Source organism: Euprymna scolopes, chromosome 1, assembly GCF_053919585.1.
Source record: "Euprymna scolopes isolate OS-2025 chromosome 1, ASM5391958v1, whole genome shotgun sequence".
Lineage (NCBI taxonomy): Eukaryota > Metazoa > Mollusca > Cephalopoda > Sepiida > Sepiolidae > Euprymna > Euprymna scolopes.
Window position 1 is genome coordinate 11,359,063 of NC_136482.1, and position 12,349 is coordinate 11,371,411.

At 30.0% G+C, this 12,349-nt stretch overlaps 1 protein-coding gene across 1 annotated transcript in view; it reads right to left on the reverse strand.

Annotated features, from left to right (window-relative positions):
- Positions 1-1,896: 1,896 nt before the first annotated feature.
- Positions 1,897-12,349, reverse strand: part of LOC145279896 (uncharacterized) — a gene marked incomplete at its 5' end in the record, with an annotated part of 54,249 nt that continues 43,796 nt past the window's right edge. Inside the window, one exon of the mRNA XM_080131419.1 lies at positions 1,897-1,974. Coding sequence (XP_079987545.1) covers positions 1,897-1,974 — 78 coding nt within the window. The remainder of the gene's footprint in view (positions 1,975-12,349) is intronic.

Sequence of the window (12,349 nt, forward strand, 5' to 3'; positions counted from 1 at the left end):
CATACTTATCAAAGTATTATTATGTACATCTATATCAAAAACACTTGTAACCGTGTTTTTTTAACCTTTAATTTTTTTTTTATTTCACTACTTTGTGGACCAGGCGCGTACGCAAACCCCAAAATTTTAATGAATCATCATTATGCCAGATCAAACATACCCATTCCTGTGTCTCTATACATCTTCTATCATTATATGTGATCAGTTTTCTATAATAGTCAACTATATAGGAGCCTATTCGTGACCAGACACACGCACAGACGTTCAGCTTTATATATATATATATATATATATATATATATATATATATATATATATATATATATATATATATATATAAGCATCCAGGTAGATATTTAAAGAAAACTAAGCTTGTTTTGTAATACCTTTTTTATTTTTTCAATTTTTCATATCATCTTTTTTGTATATACATTGAACATATGGATGTATGATCCAAGTATTTCTTCTTCCTGAAGTGTCGCTGTTTAAACTTTAAATAGCTTCAAGGGTGTTAAGCTTACGTATAAGTTTAAACTTATTTTTCTTATTTAAATATTTTTAAAACTCAGTTTACTTTCTGATGGTCCGAATATTACGTTAATAATCAGCTCTCTCGTAAGTTGAGGGGTTAGAATTTTCTAAACGTTTTTTTATAATATTAAATCAAAACAAGAAAATTCAAATATTTAATTCTTTTTTATACTGAACTAATTTAACAAAAACAAACTTTATCTGATGTTCAATTCTTTAAACAAAAAAATGAAATGTAAATTTTTGTATTTTCACATTTAAAAAAAAACGACAAAGGGTCCAAACTTGTTCACCTTATATCCGCCCTTAATTTTATAAGATACAAAAATAACTATACGCACACAGTGACCCGCATGTCTATTCACCGTTAAAAGTAATACATGTTTATTTTTCTTTTTAAATTTATTATTCCATTGCCCACATTTTGACCCCACGCGAAGGACCTACTTATTATAATTATAAACTACACCAGAGGTCTCCAAAGTTGGGCCCACAGGTCATATCTGGCCCGCCATAGTCTTTAATCCGGCCCGCTGATCTCTTATGGGAAACGTAAAAGATGTTTTGGAAAAAGAATTTTTATGGAAACGTGTAAAAATAGTGTAGTGGGTTTTGTTGTTGTTGTTTTGTTTTTGTTTTTTACCGTTTTTGTTCAGAAAATAGATTTAAAGAATGAGGTGTTGACGCACTTGTTCCTCTAAAAACAAAATTAATCAGCAAAACATCATTAAATACGTCCTCTTGTTTGGGTACACGGCGTCTTCGTTTTCTTATCCTTTTTACTCTCCACTGCCGACCTACGTTTTCTCTTGTCGCTTTGTTCAAAGAGGCTGAGGTATATTTAATCAAGTTGATAAACCACTGCAATAGTACATTTGTGACGGACTCTTTCCTCTTCCTATTTGATTATCTCAGAAATGGACCAAGTTCCTCTTTCTAAATAAACAAAATACGAACAAATAATGATAGAGTTGAAAGAATTTTCGAATCTTAATTTTTAAAAAGAAATGCTTCACTAATTCAGACTTTAAAAACAAATCCTGTTTGATATTCATCCATGTTTCTTAGTCAATTTGTTTTGTTTTGGGTTTTTTTTTTAAGTTTAGCCTGCGTAACCCAAAAAAGTCAGCAATATGACCCCAGTTCGAAAACTTTGGAGGCGCTTAAACTACACGATCACAGGATAACACACTGATATCCATTTCATTGCGATGTCCATTTCATTATGATATCCATTTTATTGTGATACCCATTGCATTGTTATATCCATTTCAATATGTAATCAATTTTATTGTGATATTGTGATGCCAGATATATCCAATGATTGTGATAATACTGATATTAATTACATACCACGCACATATCTCAAGATTGGTTACTTTCCTTTCTTGATGGAAATTGCTCCAGGACAGCCATAAAGCCACTTGATACAGGAATCAGTAACTACAAAACAAAAATTACTTCAATGGCAAAAACTACTAAAATCTTCTGAATTTTAAACACATATGTAGCACAATTCTGCCATTGTCCATCCATGGGAATAAGATTGAAGGTAGGATAAACTACATGTATTATTTTTCAATGGACTTCAAAATCGCTGGTATAGAGTCACCAATAAAAATATTATATTCTTACTAAAGTAGTTGACCACTGCCATTATTTATTCATATTGATTATTCTCTCTCTCACTCTCTCTCTCTTTCTCTCTCTCTCTCTCTCTCTCTCTCTCTCTCTCTCTATATATATATATATATATATATATATATATATATATATATATATATATATATTGATAAATGGGTGAGAATGGGCAGAATAACTTCATTTTTTTTTAGGGAAGACTTATTGGGATAATATAAGGCCCATCAAATTTTTTTGGAGCTTATACAAGAATCAGTAAAAAAATGTAGGAATAAACTATACAGTAATATATATATATATATATATATATATATATATATATATATATATATATATATATATATACTAGCAAAAGTACATGTCGTTGACTGGGTTCAAAAACAGCCTACATAAAATGGAGTCTGATTTATTAAAGTATGATAGGTTATGAAAAGGAAGGGTTGTAAAGTGATAGCTTCGAATTTGGGGGTATCAAAACCAAAGCAAAATATGATGAAAGTAAAAATAAAATAGATAAACCCCATAATTTATTATACCATACCTGTTCACACTGAAACACTTATCACAATATTCTGAGGATCTATATTAAAAACATTGTTAAACTTTGTGATATATTTCCATTCTATGAGGGTCAGGCGCGAACGACCTACCCATAATTTTATTATACCATATTTCTTCAAACTGAAACATAATTATCAAATTATACTTACGCAGATAGATATGAAAAGTCTTTATTAAAGTTTGTGCCTATTTCCATTCTATGGAGGCCAGGCGCGAACGCAGACCCCACAATTTTATTATATCATCCCTATTTAAGTTAAAACATACTTATCAAAGTATTATATGTACACCTATATCAAAAACACTTGTAAACGTTTTTTTTTTATTTTTTAATTTTTTATTTCCATACTTTGTGGACCAGCCGAGTATGCAGACCCCACAATTTTAATAAATCATCATTATGCCTGATCAAACATACCCATTCCTGTGTCTCTATGCATCTTCTATCATAATATGTGATCATTTTTCTATAATAGTCAACCTTATTCGGAGCTTCAACCTTATAAGGAGCTTATTCGTGACCAGACACATACACAGACGTTCAGCTTTATATATATATATATATATATATATATATATATATATATATATATATATATATATATATATATATATTGATAAATGGGTGAGATAAAAACGGAATAAATTAATTTTTTTAACAATTTTTTTGGAATACAGGAATCAGTAAAAAAAATGTAGGAACAAACTATATAGTAATATATATATATATATATATATATATATATATATTAAATATATATATATATATATATATATATATATATATATATTAAATCCCCGAAACAGTGTTTCATGGTAAACAACTGATGATCCTTTAAAAAAATAAATTATTAGTACTATAGTAAATTCGAGAGCGAGTTGATGCAGTGATTGCAGGTGATTAAATGACTTACTGACTGGATGGTTTTCTAACGAATGATAAAACATATTTTTTTTGTATAGTTTTTAAGGTTAAAAACTTCAAAGACTATATATATAAATGGAAAATGTATAAAAATGTATAAAAATGAATACAAAAAGTATAAAAGCTTATAACTTTTCTTTATTCCTTTTCAATTGGTGACGTGCAGGAATAGAAAATAATATTATGAAAAAATTTTAAAACTTTTTTACAGGTACATATTTTCGACCGATCCTTCAGTCTTTATCGGTGTATATACATATATTCATATTCATTTATTTAATAAGGGTATACATCAATTCGTGTGTTTGAGGTAAAAGGAACTCTTTATACCATGGCATTTCGATGTCTAACGCTTCTCATCAGAAGAGTAGAGATGCTAAGTAACATAATGTGGATGCCACGTCTAGCGATGTTTAAGAGCAAAATAAATTTTTGAGGTTGTTTGGAGAAGCTATATTCATCCTTATTATTAATGAAGAGTCTAGTTTGTAATACATAATGTAAGTAAGTGTATAGTATAAAAATCCACTACACAGGCTTGAAGGACACGTTCATGTCCACTTGCCACCAACTTTATCAAGTTCTGTAGTGATGGAAAAGAGGTGAAAACGGCAGGTGGAAGATGATCACTGGAAGCCACAGTTTCAAATCCTGCATGCAGGTGTATAGCATGTCTATCATAGTGGGTTGATGTATGTGGGCAGTATGTGTGTTTAAGCCCTCGGCAAAAATATATAGAGTAAGTTGAAAGATGTGCTTTAACCATGTGTTGTAGCTATGAGAAGGTTTTTACATGAGATATGGGGTGTATGTGAAGTTACCATTTTTAGTTGAGACCATAATAGCAGTTAGAAGACATATTTGTTATTGGGCGTAATACTATGATAATTAAAGTGAGGGGTGGGATTTGCACTAAGATTTTAATTGAGTAGATAGAGGATATAGATGGTATCGTAAAGGTATAAATTACCAGGGGTTCTGGGGTAGATAGTTGTAAAAATACAATAATTACCAAATAACAATATATAATAATTGTTCTAAGGAGTACGCAAATATAAGAGAGAAAAGAAACAAAGGATAATAAAAATTGAAAAGTAGGGAAATAAAGTGGGTGGAAGTGATTTAAAAAAAAATAATTCTGATGTAACAAGTCACGTGACAGAAAGAAATAAATAAAAAAATAAATGAAGAAATAGAGATAGAGAAATAAAATAAATATGAAAATATATAGAAAATAAAAAATAAAAATTATATGGAAGGATATCAAATAAAATGAAAGTTCGATAAATGGTAAATTATACAGTTGGATACAGTTCTCTAAGACCAGGCTTCAAAATACGATGGTATATAGAGTTCCTATTTACATAAACCACCAATTGATGTATACCCTTTTTAAATAAATGAATAAATATACATATATATATATATATATATATATATATATATATATATTACAATATAGTTTTTATATCATCATATTCTCCCTTTACTTATTACAATATATATTTATATATATATATATATATATATATATATATATATATATTGTAATAAGTAAAGGGAGAATATGATGATATAAAAACTATATTGTAATATATATATATATATATATATATATATATATATATATATATATATATATATAATTCTGATGTAACAAGTCACGTGACTACTGGAGACCATGAAATATAAATTCCCAGATCACTTTTTTGGATTATATAGAGATGATGGACTTTGCCTATCGCGTGACTACAATGGATGTGCACTAGACAGGCTTAGAAAAGACCTAACTGAATTTTTTAAGGAACTAGGCTTTAAAATAATAATACATACAAATTTAGATAGAGTAGATTTTTTAGATGCCACTCTAGATCTCGAGAAGAAAATACACAAACCCTTTCACAAACTAAATGAAAAACTCATGTATATAAATAAGGGTTCATGCCACCCACCCACAGTGTTTAAAAATATGGTAGCGAACATTAGCCAAAGGATTTCACGGCTTTCTTCGAACGCTGAAGTGTTCGAGAAAGCAGCACCATATTATAATGACGCACTGCATCAAAGTGGGTTCAATGAAAACATAAAATTTCAACAAACCCAGAATAAAGAAAATATAAAACGAAAGAGGAAACGGAAAATAATCTGGTTCTTACCTCCGTTTTCATTGAACACTAAAACTAGAGTAGGGCATTGTTTTCTTAGCCTTCTAGACAAACATTTTCCAAGAACACATAGACTACATAAACTTTTTAATAGAAACACGGTGAAAGTTAGTTACTCGACAGCTCCATCAATAAAGTCGATAATATCCAAAGAACCAAAAAAGATAGATAACGCAGGCTGCTCTTGCAGGACCAAAAATAGCTGTCCATTAGAGGGTAATTGTAAAGCTGAATCCCTTGTCTATGAGGCCACAGTAACGGAACAATCCACAAATATACCGGAAATATATATAGGTATGACAAAAGGCCAATTTAAACAAAGGTATTATGCACATATGAGCTCCTTTAGAGCTAAAACAAGGATGAATACAGCATTAGCTACCCGCGTGTGGGAGCTTAAAGAAAAAAATACACCCTTTTCCATAAAATGGAGAAAAATAGAGCATAGACCAGCCTACGTCCCGGAATTAAGTCAATGCTCACTCTGTAACGCAGAGAAATACTACATCCTCCGGTCCATTCATGACCCAAAAATAAAATGTTTAAATGTGAGGAGTGAAGCTTTGAAAAGTTGCATACATAGAAGGAAGGGTCTCCTAATAAATTGGATCAATGAAAAGAACAACACTTAGATGTTGTTTTTATATATATATATATATATAAGGAAAAAAAATTGTAAATACATAAATAATTAGTCGGTAAACTTGGATTTTAATCGCAATTATATTATAGATTTTTAATTAATGTCATATATATATATATATTATATTTTATAAATGTAATTTATAATCTATTTCGAATTTAAAACTATAGAAAAATATAATAATGTTAATAAACTAGGGAAATCACTTAGGATAGATAAATACTCACTTCCCCAAACCTTGAAAGATTTGGGTTTTTAAACAATAATTTTTAAACGTATTTCGAAATTTTTAAACGTGATTCGATATAATTAAAAATATATTTTTTAAAACTTTAAACGTATTTTTGGAAATTTTTAAATGTTCGATATAATTAAACGAATTTTTAAGGTTTTAACCGATACCAATACAGATTTTGAAGTTTTTATACATAAGGAAAGAGATTTTAAAATTAAATGGGGTTCAAATTAAAATCGATTCATATATTAAAAAAAACATTTTTTCGAAATTAGATCTTAAATTTAAATAATTCAAAGTTGAAAATTAGGTATTACATTACCCGATATATATATATATATATATATAGATAGATAAAAAAAAAAAAAAAAAAAAAGGGGGGGGATTAAACAAAACGAGATTTGAACGTGGACTCGCGAGGTATATATACTTCACACTTCCGGTTATAAGATAGACGAATATTGGCTGAAGAGAGCTCGATAAGGATACCTTAAACGGGCCTTATTATCGGGCTTGAAACCGACGGTACCAATGACCTGTCTCAACTAACAACTTTCTGTACACAAAATATATATATATATATATATATATATATATATATATATATATACATAGCGCTTTGAAAATAATATACCAAACACGCCTAAGGGACCCTTTCTTGTAAAGGAGTTAATTGTTGGTTATCAACGGATGCCAAAAAAAAAACAATTAAATTGTCATGCAAGAGCAAATACTCAGAGATATATGGAAAAGAAGAATAGGAAACTGTGTGAAATATATATATATAAAATAATATAAAATACATGTAAAATTGAGATAATGGGGGTATGAGAACGATTAAGATATATCTCCAGATTGCTTGGAGATATATCTTAATCGTTCTCATACCCCCATTATCTCAATTTTACATGTATTTTATATTATTTTATACACAGACGAATTCTTTTTTACGGCAAAGCAACGGCGTGCATGAAAAAAATTGAGACTGGTTCTAAAATCTATAAGTGATTTTCAGAGTAAATCCGGTTTTATTTTCTGAAATAATCCATTTTATAGGCATTGCCACCAACTGGAATTTCAATTAGATATTTGCCAATGGCAGATTCCAATCCAGACGACAAGAGCGAAAACGATATAGTTTGCCTTGTCTAATTGCTGCCGGCAAGTTCTGGTTGATGCGTGTCTGCAAGTTCGTCCGAGTATTTGCTCTTGTGTGACAATTTAATTCGTCTTTATTACATCTGTTGATAACCAACGATTAACTCCTGATAAGTTTGTTGGTAAAAGGTTTGTTCTTATATTATTTTCAAAGCGCTGTATAATTTTTCCATCATCAAAATATTATATATATAAATATATATGAGAGAGAGAGAGAAAGACAGACAGACAGACAGACAGACAGAGAATCTATTCATCCACAAACAGACATATTTTCGTTTCATAACTCTCCAGCGCGCCTAGATTTAGTGAACGATCTGCTTTGAGATTCGAAACTCCAGACTTATATATATATATATATATATATATATATATATATATATATATATATGTATATACCACGGAAACTGTTTCGTCGCCGGTAAATCTCTCGTTTTCTGACGATTTCTTCCCTTTGATTGTTTTTTTTTGTCCTTTTGTCATTCATACATCTTGTCATTCATGATATACCGTGTATTTTAATGGCACACACACACACACACACACACACACACACACACAAAAATGTATAAGGTTGTTTTTGTCTTTAATTGTCTTGATTTGTCAAATATTTAAATGAATTATATTAATTTATAAATATATTCTATTTATTTCTTATTTTATCTACACTGACTCTAGAAGATCTAACTCTTCTCTATTGAGCTGATTATATATCTGCACTATTCCGGATTTATGTGCTACATTAGAAGGGTTAGCTGTATAATTAAGTACCTAGTAATGTTCTGGCTTCAGACAGTTATTTTTTATATACACATATGTGTGTGTGCGTGTGTATGTGTGTGTGCGTGTGTATGTGTGTGTGTGTGTATTTTATGTGTGTATTTAAAAACGTTACTGTATTTCGAAATTATAGAAATGTAATATAATTTTTAATTGGAGAGGTTCAACTAAATAACGTAAATCATATTAAAACGCGTGACTTCTGAAATACCAATCCTTGCTATATTTCAAAACTAAACAAAACTCTCCTGCAAAACACAGTTGAACTCTTTTCTTTTTTTTTACTTTTATAAACACAGATACGCACATAACCCTTGTTCTAGTCCTGCCAAATATTTTTTATTTCTTTTCTTTTCCTCTGGTGAATTTATGCCCACAGCAACCCAGGATGGATAACGCCAACAAACTGTTTTCTTTAACCGCACAGAACCGTACGCGAATAAGCACACATCGTCCTGATTATCTCTCTAAAAGGAATCCAAACATGAATTCCATTTTGGAATTTTTTCCGGTGAAATATATTCCAATGCGCTAAATTATTTGAAGCAGAAACGTATACTCTGAAGCATAAACAATAATTGCAGTTTTGTACAACTTGAGGGAAATTATATCTAGAAATATATAGTATGGTGTAAAAAAAGGAAGACTAATATGGTACAGGAAGACACATTGAACGCATGGTTTTGAGTAAATACCGATATAACTTCTTATAGTTTTCCATAGTTTGGAGAGTTATTTTTCAAGGGGAGTAAAAACTTAACTAGGGAAATATTTGCCAACGATATATATATATATATATATATATATATATATATATATATATATATAATAAATTCCACCGCCAAACAACGTCGCAGCTCACAAGAGCCATGACAGTAAAAGAACGTATGTATATATGTATATATATATATATAGATATATGTATATATGTGTATATATATCTGTATATATATGTATATATATGTATATATATGTATATATATATGTGTGTATATATATGTATATACACACACACACATATATATATATATATATATATATATATATATATATATATTAGAATTGTAAAATTTTAAAATGATGAAAAAGAAATGAACCAAATTCAGATGTTATAAAATAAATAAGTTGATTAAAAAGAAAATCACAAATTGTAATGGAACTCGAAGCACTTTTCGTCAGACAAACTTTTCCAGGCTATATGTCTGATTTTTTTTTCCTATGGAAATACTTATACGAAAGGGACAACGACGGAAAAAACTTAAATAGCATGTGTCCCTCCCCCCCAAAAAAAATTTCGTCGTTATCCCTTTCGTATAAGTATTTCTACAGGAAAAAGAAACGTTTGTCTGATGGGTTCCATTACAATTCGTGATTTTTTTAATCGGCTTATATATATATATATATATATATATATATATATATATATATATATATATATATATATATATATATATCGGCGTTTTCTATCTGAGATGACATTTGAAGGTAGGAACCACCGACTAAATATTTTAACACCAACTAATTAAATTAATAATTATTTTTTGATATATTATTTCTTTTCCGAAATAAAATTATGCAGAAATATTTCGGTGTTATTTTATAATTAAATATTACTATATTAAATAGTCACAAAATATACTTAATTTCAACCCTTTCCTAACAGGGCTCAAAAATAAACGAGAATGTTTTATTCATTTTATTTCTTAAATTAATAAATGATCATCTATTTAAAACGACTGATTGAACACAAACATAAATACATACACACATACACATGTATATATATAAGTGCTTTCCATCGCCACAGGACCATTTTAATAGACAATACATGAGAGAGTATCTATGCACAGATGATGTTACAGAGTCTTAGCTTTGTACGACAGCTAAGTCTCTCACTCGGTTCAAAATATTGAGATCCAGCAACAAGCAAGAGTAAGATAGCCAGCAACAAGTTAAACTGCAGACCAGCTTAATGCGGGTACTGGTCTCCCGCTTTATGTTTTTTTAAATCAGAGATTTGCTTCTCCTAAAATGGCTGCCTTCACCACGGCTTACGGGAACCCTCTCCACCCCAACACACACAAACACAGATGATGCTAGTTGGCCGTTGACCCCGAAAAAGCGTTCATTTGCCCTTTGGAAAGTCTTGTTTTTAATCCTTCAGAGAGACTAGCCACCCTCCTCACCAAACAAGTCTGGCGGGGGAACCAGTTTAGTCGCCGGTTACCCGACCATGAGGCAGGTAATACTGGGTTACATGGTACCAGTAGCATATGATATGACCTGACATACATATTTATATATATATATATATATATATATATATATAGAGAGAGAGAGAGAGAGAGAGAGAGAGAGAGTGTGTGGGGGAGAGACATAACATATATATATAAGTTACAATCATTAACCCTTATCCTGGAGTGGCTTCATATCTTGATAAGTGTTGATAAAATCAGAAAACATCACTTTTTAGTTTATTTTCAAAGAAATAAATATATATATATATATATATATATATATATATATATACATTGTTATATCTCTAAGTATACTGCTTATATAGTTTGAGAATCTATTTAGTTTTATTGGAGATCTATCTTCGAAAGGCGTGACGCCCTCCGTTACATTTCGGTGTAGTAGCTAATAAATATGAAACCTTCTGGTCGCTGCCGACAACGGTTGTCTATTTTATTTCTTTTTGTTTTTACTTGTTAGAATAATTTACATTTTTTTAAACAATGAAATTTGTTCTACTAAATCACGTTGTTTCGCTGCGAATATCGTTTTATCCCTGTGAGTAAAGGAACAAACAGCTGATATTTATTCTTGTTGTTTTGGCTTTTTGCCTATATTTTTGTTGTTACTTTTTGCTAATTTTCATAAAGTTGCCTTTAAATGCCTGAGTTTTGCCAATGAAGTTTTAGGCTGTTATGATTTCCTCATTGTTTAATTGCGAAATAAACGATATTTTTCTTATTCAAACTCAGTCACTGATGTCTTCACTTAACACTAGGATAAGATATACAGTCTTCATTTTTTCTGAAACAGCATCTGGAACCCAGTTTCACGTTACTATTATAATTTCGCGATAGATTAATCATGGAATGTCCGCTACGTTTCATATCTATTTTAATATCGTTAATATAATAATGATATTTCAATTTATCATAACTTATTCAAAAGTTTCTCGGTTAATATTCAACATGTTAATAATAATAATAATAATAATAATAATAATAATAATAATAATAATAATAATAATAATAATAATAATCAGAGGGAAAGCTGAGAAGATGAAATAGGTGGCAGTAATGAAAAGAGAAACATTCTAAAGTGCGGAAACCAACCCACATAAACTGTGAACACTATCCAGTCACATAGATTTCGCAACAGAAATTTTAAAATAATTACAGGAAGCAGACGGCCACATAAGACAAAGAGAACTGAAACTGTAAAAATGTTCATCAAACTGCCCCCCGGTGGTTGGGGTGATGGCCTCGACTTGCACCACACTAATGAGCGTGAGAACTCGAGGAGGATGGAAGCAGTGAGAAGTGAGAGATCCAACATGATATCGACTAAAAGAGTGCGGAGAATACTTGGGGACACTTTTTGCTACCCAAACCTCAGAGATGACCAATGTCTGTTATCAGAAATGAATCAATGGTACACGACTGTCGCGATAAGGGATAGTCATTTACAATGGTTAT